Consider the following 13,177-nt stretch of genomic DNA (forward strand, 5'->3'; position numbering starts at 1 on the left):
CTGTCTGTCTTTGTTAGTTTACTTGCCGTGGTATTTTTCCACTTGCACGGAAGACGCCCCCATGTAGCTAACTTCACCTCTAACTAGCTACGTATCGCTTGTTTCCCCTACGTAGCTCATAGCTGGAGTTCAGAAGTGATCAAGCTCTATTCCTCAGCCGACCATTGCAGCGAGCAGTCAGAAGCCAGTCGTGTCTCTCTCCGAGGCCGGATGGTAAAATCCAACCTCCAGCGGATCTTAAACAGTCATTGCTTTGCTCGCGAGAAAGAAGGAAAACCACAGTTCTGTACTACAATGGCGGATTTAAGTAGTAACGTTAATATTTGTGACATGATTGGCAAGTAAGTGAAGACGGGAGAAAATAGCGAAGTGAAGTGGGGGATGGTGCTTTTTTTCAGTGACGAGGAAGTAGCCACTAAACTGGGATTTAATTTCTTATGACGTAAAATATTTATTTGTCCACAACTGGTTAGCTAGATAAGTAATCTATGAAACATATCCTACATTTTAATTTGGAGTGAAGAATTAGAACGTTATTGTTTAAGGTTAGTCCTCTCCCTTAGCTTATCCTAAGCTAGCTAGCCCTAGGCTAAAACCTAGCTACATTATCAAGGTCCTCTAGGAAGCCTAGCTATATCCATCACCATGTTTTTGTTTTTTTAACGGAACACCTCAACCATTTTATTTCCATTTGTTTCAATGGTTGCCAATGACGTCGTTTTGTAGTTTAGCTAGATGAGATGCGTTAACGTTAGCTGTGTAACTAGCTTGCCACCTGAAAGCATAGCATCGTCAGGTAGCTTGCTACCGTTGACTCACAAGTCAACGAGTTAAAAGGCCCCGAAATGAAACGGTCATTAGAATGGCTTGTTTCATGGGTAAGCAACTTGAAACGGAAGAAACACGCGGAATCCACGTCCATTGTTAACTTTTCTCTAAACACATTTGATTATTAATCAAAAGGCCCAAGTGACGCAACGTCATTCCTCCATTTTTGACGTCACAAACTCTTACGGTTACATTGTAACGTTATACCGTTATACTATTCGTCCCTCAAAATGATGCACACAAAAACATTATTGGAGTCATATTGTCAAAGTATTGTTGAATTAATCAGCCAACCCCTATGAATAAATTAAATAATGGTGCATATCTAAGTGGGATTAATTAATTATTACATGTAGTGTATGCTATTTATACGTTTGACTTGTAGCGATCATTGGCAGTTTTTTGACCAAGTTAATTTGTCATCGGGCAGATACGCAGTTTAGATAGGGCACGTTTTTCCTCGTCGTGCACGTTTTCCCCATCGTGGTGCATTCAGAGTATTTTCAGTGAGCCGGTTCCTAAACGGCTCTTTTTTTCAAAATGCTTGAACCCTGGAAAAGGTACAGATAGCTTACCTTTTGGGCTATACGTTGGCTATCAGATCGTGAAATGCGCGTTCAAATAAAATGTTACCCCCCCCAAAAAAAAAAAAAAAAAGAAAAGAGAAAATTAGCGAGGACCAGATTGACAAGCTCTCCCCACTATTTATTGTTTAGGCGGTGAGGGTTCACCCTCTTTACATACTTTTTTTTGTAATTTATCTGCAGAAAAACTTCTACTTTTTTTTTTAGATCAAACTGCTGTAGTTGCAGTCAGGGAGCCAAAGGAATGGCTCTTTCACCGATGTGGTTCGGTTCCTGACGTTCACCAAAAAAGACCCGTTCAAAAAGAGTTGTTTGTTCGAATGACCCATCACTAGTGCCCTCCTGATGCAAGGCAGCCTCCAGGTGTCCCCTTCGAAGGGCGTTAGGCAACCTGCCGTGTGCCATTTAATACTATCCATCACATACATGGTGGATTATGTTTATTCATGAAGTAGTTTTGCCTTGGAATAATACAATTTGTTTAGGTTATAGGGCAAAATATGTCACACTGAAGCCATATCAAATTTTATTGGTCACATACACATTTAGCCGATATTGCTGGTTTAGCGAAATTATTGTGTTCTTAACTCCAACAGTGCAGTAGTTTCTAACAATACACACATCTAAAAGAATGGAATTAAGAAACATATAAATAATAGATTGAGCAGTGTCGGAGTGGCACGGGCTAAAATACAGTAGAATAGAATACAGTATATATGAGATGAGTAAAGCAGTATTAAAGTTAACAAGTGATTCACTTTTAAGGTGCAGGGTTACATAACCAGGTGGATGCTGGCAATGATGGCTATTTAATAGAAGCTATTTTTCAGTCTCTTGGTCCCAGCTTTGATGCACCTGTACTGACCTCGCCTTTCGATGAGTATCACAATTATGAAGGGAGGTGGTGAACTCGCATAGCCTACATGCAGTAGTGGTGTGTGGGTCAAATCAACCCAGAGAAAACAATTTAAAGCCATATTACAACCTATGTGTTGTGATAAAGCATTTCGCTACACCCACAATAACTGCTAAATATGTGTGTGACCAATACAATTTGTGACCGTGATATATAGGCCTAAGGCTGAGACAATAAGAAGACCCAGTGGTAGAGTAAATGAAAGCACACCTTTTGTTTCATCACAAAACCGGAGACCAACCTCTGTTTGGTACAGTCCACAAAGCATATTGTATGTAACAAAACGTGACCTACATTTTCGGACTATTAAACAACTATCGGTTTAGAACCACAGAGTTACCGCAAGTCGCAAAGAACTGGAGCTGCATCGACTATTCCAGCTCCATTTCAACTTCATCATCAAATCACTTATGCTTAGTACAGTGACAACAACAAAAATGCCTAAAACAATTTGGTCCAATCAATGTAAGTCAAATATGATGTGGATGTCTATGGTTCTGATTTCTGTGTATTTGTGCAAGAAAAAACATGTTGACCCACCCTACTTGTATGGAAACACCAATGCCATTCTCTTGTCTTTTCATGTTGACGAAACGTCTATGACTCAGTTATACAGCACATGCTTTTATTTTTTGTTGTCCTATGCTACCTGGCTAAAATGGTTGCTCGCTAGCTTAACTTCCTTTCAAGGACATAAATGCGCCAGGCGAGCTAGCATTAGCCTACTACATCGAGCACATATTGAACTTACATTCCCTCAGGCCAGGGGCACAAGGTATGAGTTTATGTTTGGATCAAAATCGCTGTTATAATCATTGGTCAGTACAGAGAATGAAGTAAAACCAAATCACGATCTCCATCCATGGCTAATTTAGGAAAGGGCCAATTTTAACTAGCTAGCTAGACACCAGAGGGCAACGATGAAACAATTAAAAAAAATAATAATAATCTCCTCTCGATGCTGATTTGCTGTAGATGTGATTGGACTGAAGCCAAATCCAAACTGTCTTTCCTTGCCACTTTATTTTTTGGGTGCGTCAGGACCATTCACAGTTGAGCGCACACTGTTTAGCTCAACGCCAATTGGCTATTTTGTACTTCTTTTTTTTTAATCAAGGGAGGCCAAATGCTCACTGGTTTCCATTGCATTCAATGCTACAGGTGGCAACAATGTCATACTCTTTTTGACCAGACAGCATCAGATAGATTGCTTACAGAGACAGAGGGGCTCTATTTTGCTCACTCTGATGCTTTCTCTGGTGAGATACGTTAAGCTTCCTGTGAATTGAAGGAACATTTATGAAACAGATACGAAAGAGACAATTGTATAGGTTTTTTTCTTGGTAATTTTTTTGAGGGAAGCCGGGCTTCACTTGGCACCCATGAATACACGCCACTGCCTCCTTGGACAACAGTTCCAACTATAATGTGCTTTGAGGGTGAATTAAATCACACAATCAGTATTTTGGTTACCAATTTTACTTGCACTTGATACGTCGGCCTGTATTGCACCAAATAATTAAAATACACCGGGGAACACAAGATTTAAGCAACGTTATCCCGCATGTTCAGAGTCCTATTGCAATCAAAAGCTTAAAAATAACAATTAAAGATTAATATGTGTGTCTCCCTGTTAGCCTGTCCCTACACTGTTGTAGTACCCGCGGTCCGGGGCCTCTGTGGTGCTCCTGATGCCCCTCTCCCACCCCTGAAGATCCCAGGTGGGCGAGGGAATGGTCAACGGGATCACACTCCTTCAGCTCGGCCGCTCTACTCTGTGAGTACATACACACATTTAACGCTCATGCAAATGCAACCATAATGTAATCTTTGTTTGGAACTCTATAGTGAGTGTTGCAACCGAGGACAGTGAGCTTGTGTGGCCTACCACTTTGCGGCTGAGCCGTTGCTGCAAGTCTCTCCTTATTGGTGTGCTTTAGTAGTTGTTTCTTTGCAGCAATTCGACCACGAAGGCCTGATTCACGCAGTGTCCTCTGAACAGTTGATGTTGAGATGTCTTGGGCTGCAATTTCTGAGGCTGGTAACTCCAATGAACTTATCCTCTGCAGCAGAGGTAACTCTGTCTTCCTTTCCTGTGGCGGTCCTCATGAGAGCCAGTTTCATCATAGCGCTTGATGGTTTTTGCGACGGCACTTGAAGAAACTTGAAAAATTCTGACTGACCTTCATGTCTTAAATTAATGATGGACCAACGTTTCTCTTTGCTTATTTGAGCTGTTCTTGCCATAATATGGACTTGGTCTTTTACCAAATAAGGCTATCTTCTGTATACCACCCGTACCTTGTCACAACACAGCTAAATTAGTAGGTGTGTCCAAACCTTTGACTGGTACTGTAGTTATAATTTGTTTTAGGAACAGCTACACACAATATTTCACCTTTATTACTTTAAATTTGTGACTGTCAAAATCAACATTTGGGCCATTTAAACAGCATGCATCCCTCTTATAGACAAGGGGATAAGAACTATGTAAAGGGGTCCATTTTTGGCGTTCTGAGCGTATGCAATATGTCTGCCTCCGACGTAAAACAAATGTTTGACTTCCACGCAATTACTTATTTTAGGTTTGGAAGTGCGTTGCATTTTTTTTAATCATAGAGCTATGAAACAGATCACCCTTGCTTGAGACATTCAGCAATTGCTTTGCCATGTCTGTGCCGTGACTCAGTCGAGCTGGATAAATATTTTTCTAACATGCTGATGACTACACCGGCACGCACATGCGAGCGCCATTACGCGCCCGCATTGATTTTTGTCCATCTGCACCAGACTCGATCAGGGCTCGCAGGTTGAAATATCGAAGCGCACTCTGACCCAACTAATATTAATTTGGGCACAGGTCGAAACACATGAAACATTCATGGACATTTAGCTAGTTATCTTGATGTTGCCGGCTAATTTGTCCTGGGATATAAATAATATAAACAAAACATTTTATATAGCGAGTGTGCCCTCTCTGGTAATGGCATGTGCGCTTTAGCCAACAGCCTTGCAGATACAGTGCGGGTATAGCCTACATAATTAAATCATTATGAACAAAAGCGCGAGATCAGATCTATTTGTCAAACAAGCATCAATGATCATGTCAACTGAATAAGACCCATCCATATTTATTGGAAAGGAGCATCAAGCTCATCGCCTCCACTTTCACCACCCTGTGACCTTCATAACTTATTTCATCTGTACCCTAATAAACTGCATGCTTTCCCAACGAGTCGTAGTGGGAGGACCACACATGTCATCATGTGACTCGAAGTTTACTTCGATATGGTGGTTATTGTAAAAAAGTATTTACGCAGTGTTTCCACCAACATTTCTCAGACACAAGAAGATCCCACCTTGTCTAGCATATTTTGCTTAGTCAACATTTGGAAAGTTGGCTGAAAAATGTTCTGTTTCCATCATGATAAACTTAGGCAAATTTAATACATTTAGTTGCTTCCCTATTAAGGTCAATATTCGGTAGGATACGCTGACTAGCGAGGTGAGAGTTGGTCACTTTCGTCACTGCCTGGCAAGCTTCAATGTCCTAGGAAAGGTAAGCTCGGAAATCCTTTGGTTTAATTGTCCCGATGCGATACCATGGATATATATAATCACGTTGCATGATTTATGAATGGCAAAGGGGTATAGGAGGTCGATTTTATTCAGGCAGTTCGACACGTTTTATAAAGTAGTCAACACTTGCTGTTCAGTTGTCAATTATAGCACAGTAAATAGCATACTATGCGCCACGACTCTGTGTGGCTGGCTATGTGAAACACAAAATAAAAAACATTTCCTATAAAATAATAGTTTTCAACTCATTGTTACCACATTACATGGGACATGCAAATTCACAAGCATTCTGCTCTCTCTCCCTCCTCCATGTAAATAAATTTGACTGAAACCAACCACAGCGCCTGCCCATTGTACTGGGATCAGGTGGCAGACGTGAGTTTCCCAGTCATCGCTTGCTTTGTGACTGACAGGCGCTATCGATAGGTTGCTGAACGATACGCATCTTCTATTCTAACGGGAGAGGGGTCGACAAAATAGCCAATATAAACTTTTAAGTGAAAAGTACCCTAATTTAGTATGAAGTGGAAAAAGTAGCCAGCTGAAAATCCGTCTGGTACCGGCTGATTAGCTGAGGACCTGCGTGAATGGAAAACGCTGTTACTCATTTATAATTATTTGGTTGGCCGCAAACTCTACCGAGCCCTTTTAGAAGCTGTTAGCAGGATTTGCATATAAAGTGAAGTACTGCTTGAAATTAAAACAGATATTACTTTTCAATTTCAAAAATGTTGTTGGTGTGCCCTAGTGAACACAATCCTGAAGTCACCCAGGGAGTTCATTAATGATCCCTTCTTCAAGTGAAATGATTGATTAACGCTCCCTCCTTCCCATTTTGGTTCTCCAGGACCGGAAGTTGACTGTGACAGAGGAGCCGGCGGGGAACGGTCGCCCCGGGATACTCCGCTTCCAGAGCCGCCCCACTGTTTCCAAGGTGATCCACTGGGGCGCTGTGCTGAGCGGGAACGCTCTGTATGTTGAGATACCGATGGACCCGCTCCCCGAGGGCAGCAAGGAGAGGTGTGTGCCTGTGCTCTGTATGTGAAAGTGCGTGTGTGTGTGTATAATCTCATGTTGTCTATTTAGCCCTGCCTACCTCTCTCTCTCTCTCTACAGTTTTGCGGCTCTTTTGGAGTATGCGGAAGAACATCTTGAAGTTGTCAGCGTGTTCGTCTGCTTTTACAAGAATAGAGATGATCGCGGTACGATAAGCGTGTCCACCAAACCTATGATCTCAATAGATAAGCATCCACACAGTGAGCTCAAAGTATTGGGACAGTAACATGAAATCATTTTATTTATTATTATTTTTTACCCCTTTTTCTCCCCAATTTCGTGGTATTCCACTTGATTCGGGGGTTGGGTTAAATGCGGAAGACACATTTCAGTTGAATTCCGTTGTACACCTGACTAGGTATCCCCCCCCCCTTTAGGAGACCAAAAGTTTTGGGGCAAATTCACTTGTATGTGTATTAAAGTAGTCAACGTTTAGTATTTGGTCCCATATTCCTTGCACGCAGTGATTACATCAAGCTTGTGACCTGACAAACTTGGATGCATTTGCTGTTTGTTTTGGTTGTGTATCAGATTATTTTGTGCCTAAAGAAATGAATGATAAATAACTATTGTGCCATTTTGGAGTCACTTTTATTGTAAATAAGAATAGAATGTTTCTAAACACTTCTGCATTAATGTGGATGCTACCATGATTACGGATAGTCCTGAATGAATTGTGAATAATGAGGAGTGAGAAAATTGCAGACATAAACATCCTACCTCCCAAAATGCCAACCTCCCCTGTTATTGAAATAATGAGAGGTCAAGTATGTCTTGGGGGTATGATATTTGTGCATCTAACTTTCTCACTCATCATTATTCACGATTAGAGCGTCTGCTAAATGACTTAAATGTAAATGTAAATGTAATGTAAAATGTAAATCAGGACTATCCCAAATAACAAATTGTGTCACTGTCCCAATACTTTTAGAGTTCACTGTTTATGATGGAAGGTCGTCCTTGATGGTATTTCTTCTAATATGTGTCTTTGTGTGTCCCCACAGCTAAACTTGTGCGCACATTCAGCTTTCTGGGCTTCGAGATAGTGAAACCGGGCCATGCCCTTGTCCCACTCCGACCTGACGTTTTCTTCATGGCCTACAACTTCGACAAGGACTCCTCCTCCGATGAGGATTAGCTCTGACCCCTGTGGGGTGTTCCAGGAAACAGAATCATCAATTTAGCCAGCTAACTTTGATAAACAGCCAGATATAGGCACATCTTTTGATTTTTTTCTGGTTTATTCAGAAAGCTAAACCCGAGCACGGGTTTATTGGTTGAGTCAGTCATACCATTTCAATTCTATATTCTAGGAAAGATGAAGTAATTTCCAAATGTTTAGTTAAGACATTTAGCTGATTAAGTAACACATTGATCCTGCTTATTGGAACAGCCCCCTGCCTAGCATGGATCCCAACTTGAATTGTGCTGTTTTTTTTTCACTATTGTTTCACAAACTGTTTCAATGAAGAGATGGTTCAGCCAGACTGAAGTCTGATGGCCATGCTGTGATGACCACAATTGTGAAGTGAAACAATTGTGTGAAATGGAGCAATTCAGTTTGGGATCCAGGCTTACCCCTTACCCACTGCTCCAACAAACCCCACTCTCCTATGTGACCCAAGTGCTTACAGCCTTCCATGCTTTTGTTCAAAGGAAGTGGATGATTAGTTTCGATATTGTATCCCCCAGTTTCACAGCTTGACTGACATTTCTCTCTCCTCTCTCTTGCATCCCTTTAAGTTCTTTATTATTTAGGTTTCATTGGTATTTTGTTCATTACTTAAGAGGGAACCATGTTTTTACGGACTTTGAGCATATTGCAATTCTCAACTATTATCATCAATGGATTGTCTTGTTTTATTCTTGTGTTGATAGGTGGAAGGAGGATTTTCTTTTTTTCTTGAATGTAAAAAAAAACAGCATCAGGTTTACACTTGGGTACTCCAGCTTTTAATTTAATTGGCTAAGATGTATGCTTTTATTTCATTAGCTATATTTGATTTAAGCTTTTTATTTCATTGGCTAAGCTATAAAAACATTTCCGCCCCACCTTTGTGACAAACATTTTGATAATAAAGCACTCAAGTCCTCTGACAAATGTTGTAATGTGTGTAAACATTGCTGTTAAGCAACAACAAAAAAGCTCCAATATTGGTATTTCATTGCTGGATAATAGCCCTTTAAACTTTAGCACATGTGAATGCTGTTGTAACTGGTTTGGGTGCTTCAATTTGGCAAGTAAATGTCATGTAAAATGGATTGATTGGTTCAAAGCAACCCAAAAATAGTCCTTTTTGCTTTTCTTTCATGTATATCTGAAAATGATTGTACCATTGTTTGGATAAAATTGCTGTGATGTTTCAATTTGTAATTTTTTTTTTGGACTAGCATTCCATTTAACTTTTTGATTCTTCGTGGAGTTTAAGTTTGATGTTCACCTTGCATAGTGGTACCTATTGTGCTCCTGTGATAATAAAAGTAAGAAAAATAGCATTGCCTCCTTGTCTCCGATACATAATCTTATGGATTTTTTTCCTCCTCCCTATTCTGTAAAGTCTTGTTCTTTGTTAATGCACTTTACATTTAGATGTGACACATTTGCATGATCATGGAGCAGTGGTTCTTATTCCAGAAGTTGACCACAAGCGTATGCTAGTTACTGTTCAGTATTTCTTTGCAATAACACATTTTGACAGTTCAAACATCTCTCTGATTGAATATTTACACTGAGTGATTGAATTAAAGGCAGCCAACTCTGATCTTACGCCACAAATTGGTGTTTTTGACAAATCCAAGTTTGTGCCAATACTTTTGGGCAAAAGATCAGAATTGGGCTCCCTGTGTAACGCAGCTGTAGTTGTTCAAATGGTTTCCAAGGCTTAAATCAATTGCTTTGGAGAAAGAGGGTCAAGGTCCACTCCCTTCGGGCCTTCCGATGCATTTTGAGGATGTGATTCCCCCCCCCACGGATTTTAAAGTAATGAACTGGTGTGAAGAATGTGGTTGAAATGCCAGCTAGTCCAATGCTTTTAAATGCATACTAGTGCACACTTCTGGAGAAGGGTAGAGAATCATAATTACAGCCCTAGTAATGTTTGTGCAGTAAGCGAAATAGTGTACTATTGGAGGCTTGAAAAGTGTAATATGTTACTCCACTAGGGGGCAGCTCGTCACAAGGTCAATAACAGTGTTCCTCGTTATCACCTGCACCATTTTGAATGTTTGGCGTTTTACCTGCACAATCAAGGTGAGAAATCCTCGATCAAGATTACCTGGCTGCTTTAGTTTCACCTGCAGAATCCAAGGGTGAAATAATCCTCTCTCCCTAGTCCCTTTACAAAGACAAACTTAGACAGTGACTACCTTCTCAATGGGTTTATCTCTGATCATTCAAATGTAAACGTTGCAGAGCCACTACATCTCATGTTCTTTGGATGTATGCCATAACACCTGCAGAGTCCATAGGTGAAAACCTGGCTCTATTCTACCCTAATTCATTCTGTGATCACCTTCTCCATGGGTTTATCTGAGTTTTAAAAGTGGAACCATTACGTTGCAGTCAGTGGCACAGAAAGTATAACATTCCATCCTGTATCCTCAGCTCAGCGTTCGGGACCATTTACACTTCACCGTAGAAACTTTTTCGTATAGTAACCAGGCCATAGCACAGCGCCTGGCTGTGGCTCTACTGCACTGATCAGCTGAGTTGTCGAGTAGGTAATAGGTACCTACCTACCTATACTTGGGGCCTCTACGCATTAACATTTTCAATCTCAGACTAACCTATATATAGATAAGCTGCCTTTACACAGGCAGTCCAATTCTGATATTTTGCCCAATTATTGGCAAAGGATCTGATTGGATTGGTCAAAAGACCAATTAGTGGCAGAAGATCAGAATTAGGCCGCCTGTGTAAACGCATGGAAGTTTCTCCAGTCCTTCACAGATGTTATAGCACTATGTAACAGCAATATAGCAGAAACTAGGTGGAATCTGAATATGAGGTAGAGTGACTGGAGCAGAGGGGAAGATATATCCTCTTGGCATGAATGGCAGCCAGAACCCAATGTTTCCGCTGAGGCCTGCAGAAGCCCAGTTTGGGCTTGAAGAAAACTGAACAGAAAATATTTTTTTCTGGAATCAAAATATTTAATAGGTGCATATCAAGTATTATTATACCATGTATAAAATTTCAGATCACAATATGAAGCAATGAAACTCTTCAATCAGGCTGACAGCAGCAGGTAAAGGTTGCCACATAAAATAATAACTAATGACTAAAATAGAATAGACAACTAAAATGATAGAAAAATGCCATATGTTGTAGTAGCATGATAGGAAATTATAGACATTACTTTTTTTATTTTCAACATCTTTTTTTCTTCAATAAGTGCAAAAAAAAAAACAGAACACAACACTAAAGCTGAAGCGAAGCGTCCACTTGATGACTAGACAGTTACTGTAGTCCACGGCAGTGGTAGGTAGAGTACACGACTGGGGGCAGGTAAGATTGCAAATGTTCTCACAACTTTTCCAAAAATCCCAGTTGAAGGATTCCTGGATTTCCTGCTTTCTCCCTCCTGATTACACAAATCTTTCAACCGGGATTTCTGGAAAACCTGGAATGTTGGGCAGTTACCGGAATCTTGCAACCCTAGGGACGGTGGGGACGAAGCAAAGCTCACAGAGAAGGAAACTATTAGCTTGCGAGTCGATACAGAAGAGAGAAAAATTATTTTTCTGTTCTGTATATTTGCGCCTTGAGCAGTAGGAAGGAATGCACATCACAGATTGCTGCTTTAGAGACCATAGCATAATTTAAAACATTTTGCATTTGCATGTCTTTAAAAAATCCTGAATTCTTTGAACGAAAAGGACATCACCACAAGAACAAACAAAAAAGGAACAGAGATCAGAGAGAAGAAGAAAGGGAGGAACAGGCTGAAATTCAAATGGACCAGTAACACAAAAAAAAAAACTAACATTGTACACTACATTTCCCATCACCCCGCTTCCCAAGGTTGTGACCCCAAACCCCTGACCCCTATGTGCTGACTTCAGGCACCTTCCCCCTGGAGGCTACGTAGCGTTACAGCCATATATTCTCTACATGGCTATGGTTAGCATTAGCATCCTCGCTGGCTGTTCCTCACATGGACAGGTGATGAACTCCTAAGTATTTGCGGACTGGGGACGTGGAAGGCTTGGGAAGAAGGGAACCCTTTGGGGGGGGTTAAGGGGTGGTGGTACCCAGGAAGGGAATCCATGGCAGGGTTAGGTGGTGCTCAGGAGAGGTCTTCTGAGGCATGGATGATTTCAGGCTGGTGAAGTTAAATGGGGACAGTCCAAGTTCAACAGGTGGCATGTATGAGTGTACCAATGTATGTCTATACGTAGGTTTTGTATGTGTGCATCATCGGTATGTTATTTGTGTAACTATACTTGTGTAAGTGCAAATGTGTGTATCTATGTGTGTGTGTGTGTGTGTGTGTGTGTGTGTGTGTGTGTGTGTGTGTGTGTGTGTGTGTGTGTGTGTGTGTGTGTGTGTGTGTCGCCGTGTACATGTAATGTGTGTGGCCTCATCGGCCCTTGCTGTAGCCAGGAAAGAACTGGTCCAACAGCAGCTGTAGAGTCTTGTTGAGGACCATGATGTAATCTTTACCCAGGTCATGGCGACATGCAGGACAGGTGTACACTTCCGCTCGGAAAGACCGCAACAAACAGGTCTGGGGTGGAGGGAGGGAGAGAGTGAGAGACAGAGTGAGAATGCCACAGATCACAGAAACAGCATAGGTATCTAAAAGCTCAGACACAGTGGTAGGATTGTCAAATGTTCGCCTGCCAACAGTATTTAGCACCTCTGAACAGTGTCGGCAGTCAATCTCTTTTGTGTTCACACAGCAAACACCTTGGAAGTCGTCAGCCACTCATTCTTGTTATTAAAATACTTCATACCAGAAGGTGACAGTAGCTATGTTTGGCAATGCATATCTGTGCGTATTGCTTTTGGTTTAGATTCAAAGCCATCTTGCTAAGTTGTAGAAGACCCTTGTTGATAATAGCCATATGGCCACAGCTAGATAACTACCTAGCAAGAGGACGAATAAACAATTGAATTCACTTTCCCTAATCCTAAACGGCCAGTGCCAGCCCATAGCCAAATGTTTAGCTAGCGTTAGCATATTCGCTAGCTAGCACAACATAGCTAGTT

At 41.1% G+C, this 13,177-nt stretch overlaps 2 protein-coding genes across 4 annotated transcripts in view; one reads left to right on the forward strand and one right to left on the reverse strand.

The window, feature by feature from the left end:
* The first annotated feature begins 76 nt into the window (after positions 1 to 76).
* Positions 77 to 9,456, forward strand: LOC124048558 (ornithine decarboxylase antizyme 2-like). Its single transcript, XM_046369471.1, is given in 6 exon segments — positions 77 to 341; positions 3,966 to 4,017; positions 4,019 to 4,105; positions 6,755 to 6,927; positions 7,024 to 7,109; positions 7,968 to 9,456. Coding segments are annotated over 6 exon segments (663 nt in total). The 5' UTR covers positions 77 to 210; the 3' UTR covers positions 8,102 to 9,456.
* Positions 9,457 to 12,423: 2,967 nt separating this feature from the next.
* LOC124048560 (E3 ubiquitin-protein ligase UHRF2-like) overlaps positions 12,424 to 13,177 on the reverse strand; it is a 42,689-nt gene continuing 41,935 nt past the window's right edge. For all 3 annotated transcript variants that reach the window (XM_046369473.1, XM_046369472.1, XM_046369474.1), the window contains exon 16: positions 12,424 to 12,692. In XM_046369473.1, the coding sequence (XP_046225429.1) occupies positions 12,546 to 12,692 (147 nt within the window). In that variant the 3' untranslated portion in view covers positions 12,424 to 12,545. The remainder of the gene's footprint in view (positions 12,693 to 13,177) is intronic.

Source organism: Oncorhynchus gorbuscha, linkage group LG11 (assembly GCF_021184085.1).
Source record: "Oncorhynchus gorbuscha isolate QuinsamMale2020 ecotype Even-year linkage group LG11, OgorEven_v1.0, whole genome shotgun sequence".
Taxonomy (NCBI): Eukaryota; Metazoa; Chordata; class Actinopteri; order Salmoniformes; family Salmonidae; genus Oncorhynchus; species Oncorhynchus gorbuscha.